Source organism: Podarcis melisellensis (genome assembly GCF_964234715.1).
Source record: "Podarcis melisellensis genome assembly, chromosome: 9".
Classification (NCBI taxonomy): Eukaryota; Metazoa; Chordata; class Lepidosauria; order Squamata; family Lacertidae; genus Podarcis; species Podarcis melisellensis.
The window spans coordinates 50,569,892-50,584,276 of NC_138541.1; the positions used below are offsets into that span (position 1 = coordinate 50,569,892).

Genomic DNA, 14,385 nt, shown 5'->3' on the forward strand with positions numbered 1-14,385 from the left:
AGGGATGTAGGTTCTCTTACATTTTTACAGCTGGGATAAATCAGTTGATAACATTTGAGTCTTGGTGACATTTTTTCACAGCTTTGATTGGGGACATGGCTAATGTTTTAGCCATGGTTGCCATAGAAAAATTGGCCTTGTTTATTGGCTTTTAACAAACAGCAACAGCTGCAAGACAAATATGGTGACATGTTTTCAGTCTGGGGATGGGACACAAGCCAGCAGTTTGGCAGATACAGAATCTAGTTAGTCATACTCAGGCTTTTCAGTGAGTTGACATATGTAGTCATTCAGAGATTGCTGTAGATAAGATATAAGGTTCCACCCCTCTCTTCTTTCAACATAGTGTTGTATGAGGCTAACCAGGGATCTGCATCAGTCCTTCCTCTCCTCTCCTCTCCTCTCTTCTCGTTGTTTCATTGCCTCTTGTCTGTCCCTGCGCCATCTTTCATGAGATTGTGAGCATACTATGTACATGTAGGAAGCGGTCACAGGGCAAAGACGAACAAGGAAAACAAACATGGACCTTGAAAAGGCCACCTGGTGCACCCACTTGTGAGTAAATAGAGGGAGCTGCTCCAGCTTGTTGCTTGAAATCATAAGCAAACATGCCCACTCACACAAGGCAGAATGTAACTTGAATCTTAGGGTAGGGGGTCTGTGTGTTTCATAAATAGAGTTGCCAGATAAAATAGTTTCTAGAGTAAACAGGGATTGGCTCTACAGATGAACTACTTTGGAGAAGTACATGTGAGAAATATAGGCAGGACCAATTCAAAAAATATGAGATGGTAAGAAGAGGACAAAATCCTAATGTGTCTTGCCTAGTGTCTTTAGTTGTTGTTCTCAAAGTTCAGTCTTTAGAAATTGAGAAGGCTGTTGCCACATCACGAAAAATGCAGTAAAATAGGAGGAGGAATTCACACTGTGCTTGAACTTGTCTGTGTGATATTACCTTTGCAAACACTTATGGCACATTCTCGCCAAAGTTAAGCACTTCTTCTTAACCCTCCAAATGAAGTTAATGGGATGTACAAGAGCTCAGTTTTCATGATTGTATTGGGTTTTGCATGCTAAACCCTCCAGGAATGCAAAATTACCTTATTGCTTTCTGATCTTTGACTGTTTTTGGAGACACCTGTCATTACTGTACTAAAGATGGTTAGTTTATCCACATCCTTGGCGAACTAAAATCATGTACAGTTCCATAAGCTACCTGGATCAATACTACAGTCTCTGTTTGCACTGTCAGAATTTTGAGAGAATGTAGAATGCATAAAGTCCACAGAGTTCTTAAATAGCTGTTATTCGTGTCTTGTGGCATTTAACAGAGGTGTGAGAATGTGAGAAGAGGCTAAATTTACCTGCTCAAAGATATCAAACTTTGTCAGTTTGAAAGTCAGAAGAAGAAGACAACAAATGAATCAGTGTCAATGAAACAAACTGGCAAAATAAGTCCTTAATAAGTCTTATAGTACCTGGAATCCTGAAGCGTCTTGGGGCACTTCATGTATTCTTTTCTGTTTCACATTACAGCCTCCTGTTCTTGGGACATAGCCTATCCCTGGAAGGAAATTCTAGTTTGAATGATGGAGCATTTGCTCTGGATTCTTTTAGTGAGTCATATTAACTGACTGAAAAGCAAGTAAGCTCCAGATTCTGTTGGCCACACCTTTGACCCACTGGATTCTTCCAGGCTGGGCTCATAACCAAGTGTAGATCAATGTGCAGCATTCTTGACAGGGCCAACCCACCCATGAGGCAAGGTGAGGTGACCACCTCAGGTGGCTGGATCTGCAGGGGGACAAGTGCATTGCCCGCTGCTGCTCTTGGCAAATAGGAGGCACTGCTGGTCTCCTCCCACCCTTGTTTCTGAAGTAGGTATTTATTCTCCCATTGTTCCTTCAGTCCTTATTGCCTGGGGTGGGAAACCATTTTATGGTTTGCCTCAGGTGCCAAAATGCCTTAGGCCAGCCCTGATTCTTGGGCAGCCCCACAGAGCCTTCAAAGGGCACACCACAGATGCTAGCCCTGGCCCCCCTTTAAACAATGCTCCAATAAGCAACTGTGTTTGGTTGCTGTCATTTTAATTTACCACAATATCTCTGATATGAAATTATTCTGGGGCAAGGGCAGCCAAAAATAGGTGACTAATAGCTAACATAGAAGGCAATCCGTATTTTAACCAAGAAAATGAAAAATGAAAACCAGCTGGCAAAAAAACAATGTTTGACTTTAATGGAGCAAGACTGCTGCACCCCCTGTGATCTTCCTGAAATTGCCACAGTTGTTATTTGTCCAGTCACCCAAATAACCACCTTCATTAATCTGTCTCAGTGAAATCTGTGCAGTTTAAAAGCAGGGCTATAGATTTATAATGAGCAATAATGGTACATCCTCAGGAAAGTACTCAAAGCCATCTGCTTTGCAGAAAAGCAAATTAACACAGGAACTAGGCCCAGTAAATGGTCTGAGAACACCTAATGCTGTAGCATTCTTGAAGCTAAGCAGCTGCCCAGATGTGGATTAGAAGCCCATAGAAACCTCTGTTAGCTTCTCTGAAATTTCAAATAAGACCAGGGCAGAACATTTTTCATTCACTTAGGCTTTATTAACAAGAAACAGGCCTGCAGCACCTTAAATAATAACACATTTATGATGGCATAAGCTTTTGTAGACACTAGTGTCCACTTCATCAGATCATAGAATCCTGGATTTGGGTCAGTGAAGGTCATTTAGTCCAATCCCCTTACAGTTCAACAAACCTACCTCTACAGCATGCCTGAGAGGTGGCTCCCAAGCCACTGCTTAAACTCCTCTAATGGAGAGTCCTCCACCTTCTGAGTCAGTCTGTTCCAAGGTCAAACAGTTCACACCTCATCAGTAAGTTTTTTCTAAAGTTTAGTCTAAATCCTTATTCTTGTAATTTGAATCCATTGGTTTGGGTTGTATGTGCTGGAGCAGAAGAAAATACATTTGGACTATTATGTGATAGCCCTTTTCAAAGACCTTATCGGCACTATATATTTAAAGCAGTATTATATTCCTTTCAACAGTTATGGTTTCCCCCTAAGAATTGTCCTAAAATGTTTGAAGATATATCCTTGGATTGTCTTGTATTTCCCCAATCCTGTAAAGCTGGTCAGTATTATTAGCCCCCTATTTAAGATGGGAGACAATGGGTGAGGATTGGGTTTGCTTTACTTAAACCACTTAGTGATTTTGTGACAGAGATTCAAAGCAGACCTTTACTGGTTTGTACCTCAGTCTCATAACTACAGTGGTACCTTGGGTTAAGTACTTAATTCGTTCCGGAGGTCTGTTCTTAACCTGAAACTGTTCTTAACCTGAAGCACCACTTTAGCTAATGGAGCCTCCTGCTGTTGCCATGCCGCTGGAGCCCGATTTCTGTTCTCATCCTGAACCAAAGTTCTTAACCTGAGGTACTATTTCTGGGTTAGCAGAGTCTGTAACATGAAGCGTCTGTAACCTGAAGCGTATGTAACCCGAAGTACCACTGTGCTACAATCACAACAGCTCTCTTGTTGTAGTTCTTTTTTCTTTTCTTTTTTAAGAGAGGATTTTTGGGAGTCCAGAAAAGGAACCAATAGTTGGCATCTGTGTCACCATGTAACTATTCTGGGACAAAATGTACTGCTGAGCTGACCAACGAAGTGTGCAGAGCAAAAAAGAAACTTAACACGTTCCACGTTGTCACTCAGGAGCAGTTCTGCAGTGCCACTCAGCAAGTGAATGCTATTTTGCTCCAGGGGAAACCTCTGTGTACCAGAACCTAGATTAGATATGACATCACCCAACCATGGATTATCACAGACTACATTCCCAGAATTCCACATTGTACACAAGATCCCGGAATCAGCGCTTGCTACAGAGCTAAGTTGTGCAGAACTGCAGAGCATAAATAGCCCTTTCCTGGAGCTGCCTATGTGCTTTGGCACTGCAGTTTCATTTTCTCTCCTTGAGTTTCTTATTGGTTTCAAACATTTTGCATGACATGTAGGGTGGGCAGACACACACACACACACAGAGATTCAGCAATTGCATTTTATAAAAGTATTTTATTTATGTATTTAGACCTTTTACCTCACCTCATTCTTGAAGACTCAAAGTAGGAAACACTATCATTTCCAAACACAATTAACCAGCAGCAAATCTTTATCTTATTTCTTCTCCACTGATATAAAGTGAGTTTTATTGTCTTTAAGGATAGAGTTTTGTAGGCTTTAAAGATAGAGTGAGAAGACTGAAAACATGACAGCAATGCTTGGTGAACTCTCAGAAGCTGTGTAGGTTTCTTTTTTTTTTTAAAAAAAATGTTTTTATTAAATATTTTATTGGGTTAGGAAAGTACATACAGCGTCTCTGCTTTCTGTTCATATAATCCTTTATACAGATCAGTTATATTCAGTGTGAGGCACTAATGTTACAGACAGTATAAGGTTGGGAGAGAAGAGAGGTGGGGAGTGAGGGGGGAAAGAGAAGGGGGGTAGTGAACTTTCATTCTTTTACATAGCGTATGTGCAAGGTTTTTATGTCAGCGTCACATGAGTAGGTTCTCTTTCTATTAATTTATTAGTTTTCATTGGTGGTGAAAGAGGTTGGAGGGCCCAGGGCATGGTTGGTTGCCTTCAGGTGACTACAGTGTGTTTTGTTTGCATGTGTGAGGCAGAGGGTTGTTGGGTCAAGTTAGCCATATTGATGGGTATGCTGTCGGTGGGTTCTTGTTGTTTTGTAGGGTTTGTGTATGTAATGAAGGGGAGCCAGACCAGGAAGCTGTGTGTGTTTCTCTGAAGGGGAGTTAGGTTAAATGGTAGCATTAAGTAGTGACACTTGTGTTTAGCTTGAGATAGTATAATTGAAATGAATATCCATTTCCCCCCAGTGAATACCTCAAATAGAGCTTCAGCATAGCTCCCCGCTTCCCTGATACATTGTCAAAGATGGGCAACTGCTTTCTGTTGCGCTGACAGTATCTTGTTAGTGCAAAGTGTCATCCTTTCGAAGAGACTCTCCATCCCTACTACTACAACAACAACAACAAAAGTGAGGTAAGAGTGTTGTCAGTAGAGCAGCCTTTCCTAGACTTGGGTCTCCAGTTGGACTACAGCTCCTGTTATCCACAGCCAGCATGGCAAATGATGAGAGACGATGGGGCTGTAGTGCAACAGCATGTGGGGACCTGAGGTTGAGGAAGGCTGTCAACCATGCAACATAATCTCCAGATTTCACTGCTGCAATGCAGGAGTGACCAAAGACATTTTGCTGACTCAGGAGAAGCGCAAGATGGTGGTGCCTCACCATATTCCAGCCAGAGTGGTAGTCAAATTTTTTTTGGCACTAGCAATGAGACAACATCCTCCATTGTACCTGAATGCAACAGGCTAGCTTTGGTGGCACAGAGCAGGCCATGTGGGGCACACACTGCTCTGTCATTCCCTGGCCCTCAGCACTTGACCTAATGATGTCTGTCTCAATCTGCCTAATGGTAGAGCTGGCTTTTGTAATGTGTTGTATGCATGGCTGCCCTTGTAGACTATTTAGAAACTGTTGTTAATACAAAATACAGCTATTAGCCTGTGCTTTTCCAATGCCCAAAACAACTGTGCTGACTCCTGGTATGTTTCCAAGAACAATTCAAGTGCTGGTGCTTGCATTTAAAGCCCCAAATGGATTGATGTCTGGATACCTGAAGGATTACGTTAGCCTGCCTGTACACAAAGATCAAAATCAGAGTCTTTTATCTGGGTGCCCCTGCCATTTGAAGTGATTAGGGAGTGGGAAAAACATTCTTTTGGTAGGCACCAGGCAAAACTCTTTTTATCTTGTTTTCTAGAGCTTTTTAACCATTTTTAACAACTGTACCTTTACACTTTACTGCTTTTATCCGCAGTTTAGATTTTATTGTTTGACACGGTGCAGTGTTTTCATTTTGTATGTATTTGTGGATTGTGGAAGGGTGGCAAATCACATGTTTGGAAATAATTATGCACACCTCCAAATATCTTACAACCTTTCTCTCTTGGTGGAAATAAGAGGTTGCCAATAATGTGGTTGTGCATTGTGCCAGTGGACAGCAGCTAGTGGCTTACAGGCCAAATTACAGCTTTGGGGTAATTGCCTCCAGATGACCCATGTTTACCTCATTAACCATCTGCCTATCTGTTGATTTAAACTGGCTTAAGAGTATTCCAAAAGCCACTTAAATTTGATTTTAAACAGATAAAAATTTATGGCAGCTGTGAAAAAAAATCCCTAAGAACAAAAAGAATAGTTCTGTTGGCTCAAACCAAGGACATATCTAGTCCCGCATCCTGTTCTCACAGTGGCCAACCAGATGTCGGTGTGAAGCCCAGAAACAGGACATGAGTTCAACAGCACTCTCCCCACTTGTGTTCCTCAGCAACTAGTGTTCAGGTGTAATGCATTTGATACTGGAAGTAGTACTCAGCCATCATGACTAGTAGTCATTGATAGATTTATCCTTTTAAAGCCACACAAGTTGGTGACCACTACATTTTCTGAAGGTGAATTCCATACTATTAACTATGCACTGAGTGAAGAAGTACTTCCTTTTATCTGGCCTGAGTCTTCCAACATTCAGCTTTGTTAGATGACCTTGGAGAGAGGAAGGCAAAACTTCACTGTATCCGCTTTCTGCACACGAGGCATAGTTTTGTACACCTCTGTCATGCCCTCCCCTTTCTTGCCTTTTTTCCAAAATCAAAAAGCTTCTTTGGGTATATGTGATTTGATTCTTTTGGTTGGCTTTTTCTGGCTCTAAATTATCATTTTGAGGAGAGGTGACTTTTCCTTAAGGCAATTGTACAGTGCTTCCCTGTAAGAGGAGTGTTTTGCATCTTAGTTCCTTTTGTCCACTTAATTTGTTCATATTAGATGATGAGCTTGTCACAAGTTTTATAGCTATATTATTATAAAAATACAAGAATAAATTTGAACTGGTTCTCACTTTGAGAGGCTTTGCAGCATTTTAGTGTTACTTTGAATGTATTTAAACCACATGTAGTTGACGGTTAGTTTGGCAGGAACTTGAAACAGACTTAGTATTTCAAGGAGTTTGAATTGATGTTTTTGGGGGTATTGCCAAATGATCACATTTTGCCTTGCACATTTAAGAATAAGGCATTGTCTGAAGGACAGTTCAGTAGCTAAATGCTTATATTTTGTCTGTTGACACAACTCTGCCAGTTTCAAGGCTACCCCACTAACATACCTGCAGCTCTTCCAAGGGAATAAAAATAGCAGTGACCTAAAACCCTGTTGGAAAGATGCTTACTTAATGCTTCTTCAGATAGCTCTGTGCTATTTCATGTTTGGTGACAGATCATTTTGTTTTTTAAATGTGCACCCCATGTTCCTGTTAACCCATTGCAGGCATTAAAGAATTCCCACTGCATTATATAAGAACTGTAAAAACTTCCCACCAACTTTTGTGTAGTGAATGGAGACACTGCCAGGCTGTTGAGGGTTATTGGAGGAATCTATAGCCAACAAGGATATGTCTCTGATTTGCAGAGATTACTGTACAAACTTGGCCAGAAAAGGTTATACAGTATAAGGAGTTATTACTCCAGTTTCTTTGGCCTATTGATGTATTCTTGGCTGGTGTGATTTCTCTGCAGTTCCTTCCCTTTGTTGAAGCCAGTGTAGTATAATGGTTAATGTGTTAGACTGCTGTTAGGTAGACTGAAGTTCAAATTCCTCATCCATTCATGAAATTCACTGGCTGACCTTGGAGTAGTCACTTTCCCCATGCTTAACCTACCTCACAAGGTTGTTAGTAAGGAACATATTGCAGGTGGAGGAGAGAACAATGCAAACTTTAGAACATATTATTTGTCTCAGAGGATCCTGGGAGCTAGAGCTTACCCCTCGCAGAGCTACAGTTCCCAGCACCTGTAGCAAACTACAGTTATGAGGATTCTTCGGGGCAAAAGAGGTGCTTTAAATGTGTGGAGTGTAGGCACAATACATGAATTTAAAAATTATTTCTAGATAAAGATAGGGTCTAGATTGTGGAATGAAGGATAAAACATACAAACAAGGACAGCATAATGCTCCAGCTGGTGCTTTCCTCCACTCTTTTGTGAAATATCAGATTGTTTTTAAATTGTCATTGCTGAGATACAGGTTTTGCTTGCCTTGACATCTTCCCACACTATTGCTTAAATTGTAATACTTACACCATAATAACTGATTTCCCACCAAATAACTAAACCGTATTTATTTGCAGGCATTGCTTGGGATGTAACAAAAGCTGAGGGGTCAAATAAAAATTAGATTTTTAAGCCAAGTAAAATAGTTTAATCATAGAATTACAGAGTTGGAAGAGATCCCCAAAGCTTATCTAGTCCAGCCCCCTGCAATGCAGCTCTTCTGTATGGGGATTAAACCCTTATCAGCATCACACTCTAACCAACTGAGCTAATTTGAAGGTCTCAAATGTTGTACCTTGTATGCCATCATACTTAAGAGTCCCGAAGAATTTTTTTATTTAGAATCTAGCCATTTCCAGGATTTAAATTATTCACTTTACTTTAACCTGCAACCTTGGTGTTAATAGCACCATGCTCTAACTAACACAGACTGTATAGTGGAGGGAGAATGGAGGGGAGCACAGCTCCAGGACCTTTTTTAAAGGAGCAACAATTAGGAAACCTGCTGATGCATCACAGTAATTGGCAAACCTTACTTGCTCTGCAGGTAAGAGGTGATAATGAAGCGGTTAACAGATTAGCATTGTTTGTGACAGATTAGCATAGGGAAAGTCAGAAAATGTGCAAAAGAATTAAGAAGAGGCTAGAGTGGTGGAGGACTATTTTGACAGGTGGGCAAGCCTGACTTAAAGCTCCACTTTCTACAGGGACTTTCTAGCACTTTAAAAGCCAGACAGTAGCACTTTGTGCACAAAATTAATTATTGTGGAGTGGTCATTTTAGGAATAAACCTTTTAGCAAAGTATGCATGATGCTCCTTTGAATGCTATGCAGGGCTGTTGGGACATGCCAATATTAAAATGTGGGACACAGATTCGCTGCAATGCTTCAGAGTCCAGGATTCTATGGCCAAGAAAATATACTGTATTTGTAGAGCAGCTTAACACTTTGTTGTTTATTATTACTCCCTTTCTTATTCCCCATGCTTGAAGATGAGTCATGTTTAATGGATGGGAAACAATTGCTGCATACAGTATGGCTATCATCAGCATTTGCCATTCAACACTTTTGTATGACACAATGATGCCATATACTATCTCCACCCATTTTTCTCTCTGTGATTATTCCTGATAAAAATGAATGAAACATTTGCTGTAGGTTTCTTTCTTTGCATTTAAAATACTCTGAGCTTTGTAGACTGATGTGTGGTATAAGAACTATACTTTGTTTTTCCTGAACACACAGATCAACCATAAAGTGTGACCGTTTTCCTGCTAGCTGTGCATGTGTGCTGTGCTTAGCTTCAGCATAATGCCTATATTCTTACAGTCTCTTTATTTCCCCAGATTAAATCATTGCCTGGGGTCATGATATCCTAGTTTTTAAAATTTGTTTTTAATTAAAGTTTTTCTTGTGTTACAAAACAGGCAAATAAACAGAGAAAATTACAGTTGGGGGAAATGAGAAGGGGAGAAATAAGAAAGGAGAAAGATGGGGGTGTTGCTCTTTCATTCTGTTGCCTAGTGTGACACGTGGATAGGTCCTTTGTTTAGATATTGCCATTGTGAGAGGTTGGAGGGTTCAGAATTCGGTTGGTTGCGTTCAGTTGGTTGCAGTGTGACTTGTTTGCATGTTTGTGCGGTGGGATAGGTTTTTGGGTCAAGTTAGGCATATTTATTTGTATGCTGTTGGTGGATATAGGCCATTGTCCTGTTTATGTGATAAAGAGGAACCACACTGGGTAAATGATATCCTATTTGTTGTAGAAGCAGCAGCAGCAGCAGCAGCAGAAGCAGAAAAGGCACTGTGTCGTTGCTTTCTCTGGTGCCTCTGTTGTTTATAGGATAATGAACCTTGCTGTTCAGGATTTTAATTCCAGCATATTCAACTTAAATGTGTGATGCTTTTCAGTAAGGATGCTAATCAAAAAGGCATACCAGTGTACTCCAAGCAAATTTTATTAGAAGTCTATTCAAGGGAAAAAACACAGAGACCCTTTGCATGTAATAATTCAAAGTCAATTACCTGAAAGCCAGGTATGAAAAATGTTCTATTAAAATCAGATAGAGAATAGAAACAGTGCTTTTTTAAAATATCACAGGCAACAGACATTTAAGTCTTCCATCATAAATGGCATCAAAGATAGGTATTGATTTCACAGCAAAGCTGCATGCACATCTAGTTTATAATGGAAAGCCTTTGAAATATAAAGCTTTTGCCATGAAATTTGCAGTAATAAAGGTATGCTGCACAAATATGATTTATTGTCTGTCTTACTGACATTTCTCCATAATAAAGACATATGTACATTTTTTAAAGATTTGGCTGGTAAAACCATATTATACTTCATAAAACTTTTGCAGCAAATGCTATTTTACAGAATTGCACTATCCAAATGTGCTTATACTTTGGGAGGAGGAACAGGGTAAAGAAGACGAGGAAATGTTGATATTTATTAGTGGAAGGGGGTAGGTTTTCTTCTTCTTCAAAAAAACCCCAACAATAAAATGGCTCTGTACAAAAAAACCAAACATATGTACAAAATGCTACAAGACTACAAATATTTGTGAGAAGATCTGTCCTTTACCCAGAAAAGGATTTTGTTTTGTTTTTGCCTTCTATATGGTGCCAGCAAAACCAAATCTGGACTCTTACATAAAGCCATTGATGCGGGAAATCATGTGTTTTCCTTCATACACTATTGATGCCTCTCTTTGCATAAGGAAAACAAATACTAAATTCAAATATTTGATACTATTTCATTACATCCACCCAAATGTACCTGTGTTCATTTTTGTGCCTTTCTGTTTCTTTCTTTTAATGCTGGAGGGCCAGGAAGGAAATATTGTTCAGGTTTATTAATGTATGTGTATACGTATGTAGGAAAAAATAAAAGCATTGTGTGATACTTTCTGCAGAATTCCCCCAACTCGGTGTTGCAGTATAATTGTGACTGGATATTGGTTTTTTTGTTGTAGAAACTTTGTATGATAAATGAATGTTGAATACTGTACTAGACTTTCAGATATTCTGTTGAACTCAGGTTATTTTTGATGTAGTAGAGAAGCATACAACATCAACAATTTCATTATTAGTTTGCTTAATTGTTTCCCAGTATTTTTGTTTTGTACACTTCTTTAATATTAAGCAGTAAACATGGATTCCTTTGGGATAAGTTTGCCCATATAGCTGATGTTGGAAGTGGGGCCTTTAAACATTTTCCCTGTAGAGAGAGACAGAGGTGTATGCTGCACTTGCAATAGGAAGATCTACTTCTTCTTGCAAAGACATGCATACTTCTCTCCTGACTTAGGGTATTAACATATGCAAATACAGAAGATGTATAACTCACATATTTTCTCTATGGAGAGAGAACACTGCTTTAGGAACATCTGCATGCCCTCCCGGACATTAATGTGTACAGATGCAGGAAGTGCAAGTTGTGCTTACTGTATTTGCAAATAGCTTCATGCATGAAGCTGCTCTTAGCTGTGGAAACGGGGGATTTAACCAATGTATGACCTCCATTCACTCAAGCCTCATGAAATCTTTGAGATCCAACCAGAAGTCATGGCTTGTCAACTATTAAGAGCAATTCCCCTTTTGAATTATTCCTGCTCAAAATTTTATAACCACTCTGCATATGTTGCAACATACAAGGCCATGGAAGCTATATGTCTGAGTGATTATTCTATATTGCAAATGAGTTAAAAACAGGCAAATGTGTGACACAGCAACGTAAAAGCAACATATGCTGCTGAGCTTAAAAAGAATGTGAAAATTCAAAACAATGGTTGAAAAGTAGTAAACCACAACCTGTTCTATATATGAGGTGAAAGAAGATAAAACATTTTTCTTAAGGACAGTACTGCAATTTCCCTCAAATGATATGGATAACCACTTGGAGTGTCACAAAGTACCTTCCATTAAGCTTTTTCTTCTTGGCATATTTCAGATTGGTAGGGGCAGGCAAATATTTAATGCACACAGAAAAAGATGTACTAAAGGTTGAACTAATTCTTCTTGTTTCATAAAAGCTGTGTTATCCCATTGTAGCTGTTAACGGTAATACTGCTGGCTGGCGGATGAGGATGGGAATGGTGAGGATGAACTAGATGACTTCTACCTGGAATTGCAAAGCAGCATAACAGAAGACTGGTGGAGCATGTTTTCTAGCAGCTTTATATGCAGATGTGTTGCAGAAATGCAGCATAAATAAGTAGGAAAAAAATAAGCAACATTTCACAGCCTCTTGACATAGTTTCCAGGGAAAGTACCAAAGAATTTTGTTCTTCTGGAGGTTCCTGAAAGTAGAAGTAATAAGTGAAACATGGCAGTAGTGGTAACTTATTGTTCTCTAGAGAAAATAGTTACGTTTCATTTTAGCATCCTTCATTAGTATATTCAGCTATGTAATTTGGAAAACATGGAATAATACATTGCAAAAGGGAATTAAATATCACATTCAATAAAGCCATGGTAGGTTTGGGGAACCTTTAGCCCTCCAGGTGTCACTGAGCTACAATTCCCTTCAACCCCAGCCAGCATGGCTAGTGGTAAGAGATAATGGGAGCTGTAGTTCAGCAATATCTGGAGAGTCAAAGTTGCCTACACCTAAGCTGCAGGTGCAAAACAGGAAAAACATAGAACTCTTGGAAGTTTTAATTACAGCAGCTCACATTGATGAGGAGGCAAGATGTTTTTAAAATGCAGCTTGACTCTTCAGCAGTACAGGTAGATGCAGTTGAAACTTCGAAGAAACCTCTGATATCATCCATGGTTCTTCCCAAGTCCTATATTCAGTTTTGTTGGACAGTGCTTTCTTAACAGGGAACAAGTGTTACTCAAATGCTTATTCCATCAAAGTTGATGGGGAAGTCTTCTATGACCAATGCTTAGCATGTGTCAATGCCAGGCATTTGCTGAGGTGTAAATGGAGGGAGCCACTGAGCTCTGAATATTGCAATCTCAGTGGTGCAAGAGAATTCTGAGGGTGTGCTCTCATGTCAAGCAAGCAATCCCGCCAGTTAGAAGCAGGAAGATGAATACACACTGCCTCTGACTTGGCCAGGTCTCATATAGTGGTCATCTGTAAACCTTGCCAGTCAACAGCTCATGCTTGGGATGCAAGAGCCCAAACATCCTACACTGGTTGGCATACTGCTTTATTATCAGTGACTCAGATACAAACGGTTATGGGATTTGGGAAGCTCAAAACATTTTTTGGAGCTGGCCCTTTGTGCAAGCTCCATGCGTGCTTTACAGCATCTGCAGAACTCTGGGTAAGGGGATGATATGCATTGTGTGTGTGAAGGAATTAATGCTTGCCACATTCTTTCTAAACAGTGTAATACAATTCATACCAAAGGTTTTTGAAAAGATTCTAACAGGTTTAGTGTCACTGCAGGTATCTCATGAAGTCTGATTTGCCAGCCACAAAGTACTGAGAGTATCCTGCTATGCAATCTCTGAGGTAGCACATATATCCTAGAGCACTACTAAATTTAAAATTAACATACCCACAAACCATCCATCATCACATTTTTCCATCACATCAATGACATCTCCCTCTCTGAGCTCCAATTCATCTTCGTTCCTAGGAGTATAGTTATACAGAACCTGAAACCTTAAACAGGACAAATGGATGCATTTAAAGAAAAAAAATTGAGCAGCTTTCATTTTTACTTAGCTGGAAAAGCTTGTTAAATAATAGTCCTTTGAAGTTATAAATAGGTTGCTTACAGGTTGATGTAGAGACTACAACTCATTATGCATATGGAGTACTTTGAGCACTTGAATATTCTATAGAAATGCAAATTATTCTAACTTACTATTTATTTGGTTAGCTTGTCAATCAGCTACAGTTAAGCTCTGATCATTTCCCTATATCTTCCTTCCCATTCTCTTCTACATGACTGTATTTTCATATAATAACCAGGCAGTTGTTTACTAATTTGCCAAAGGAATCTAGACATCTTTCCACAGAGGTTGGATCCTAAGGTAAGTTAACTTCACCAAGGTCACAGAAGTTCCCTGTCCCTTAATCTCTGTGACTACCTGCACCCACCAAAGTCTATCTGGAGAATCAGGGGACTCTCTTGAACAATGTGGGACGAGTAGTTTGTATATGTGTGTGTGTGGGGGGGGAGGCCTACCGAAGGAGGAAGAGTTATCCAAAACTAGTCTTGGA

General features: G+C 39.8%; 1 protein-coding gene and 1 long non-coding RNA gene across 20 annotated transcripts in view; one reads left to right on the forward strand and one right to left on the reverse strand.

The window, feature by feature from the left end:
• Window positions 1-14,385, forward strand: part of LOC309378434 — a 95,355-nt gene that overhangs the window by 37,927 nt on the left and 43,043 nt on the right. The gene's annotated exons all lie outside the window — the stretch shown is intronic.
• SORBS2 (sorbin and SH3 domain containing 2) overlaps window positions 12,204-14,385 on the reverse strand; it is a gene marked incomplete at its 3' end in the record, with an annotated part of 183,422 nt that continues 181,240 nt past the window's right edge. For 10 of the 16 annotated variants that reach the window (XM_081926490.1, XM_081926501.1, XM_081926499.1 and 7 more), the window contains 2 exons: window positions 13,715-13,821; window positions 12,204-12,499 (listed from right to left, as the gene is read on the reverse strand). In XM_081926490.1, coding sequence (XP_081782616.1) covers window positions 12,438-12,499; window positions 13,715-13,821 — 169 coding nt within the window. Of the gene's footprint in view, window positions 12,500-13,714; window positions 13,822-14,385 lie in introns of those variants that run through there. The other 6 variants (XR_014172053.1, XR_014172054.1, XR_014172055.1 and 3 more) reach the window with 2 other exon arrangements.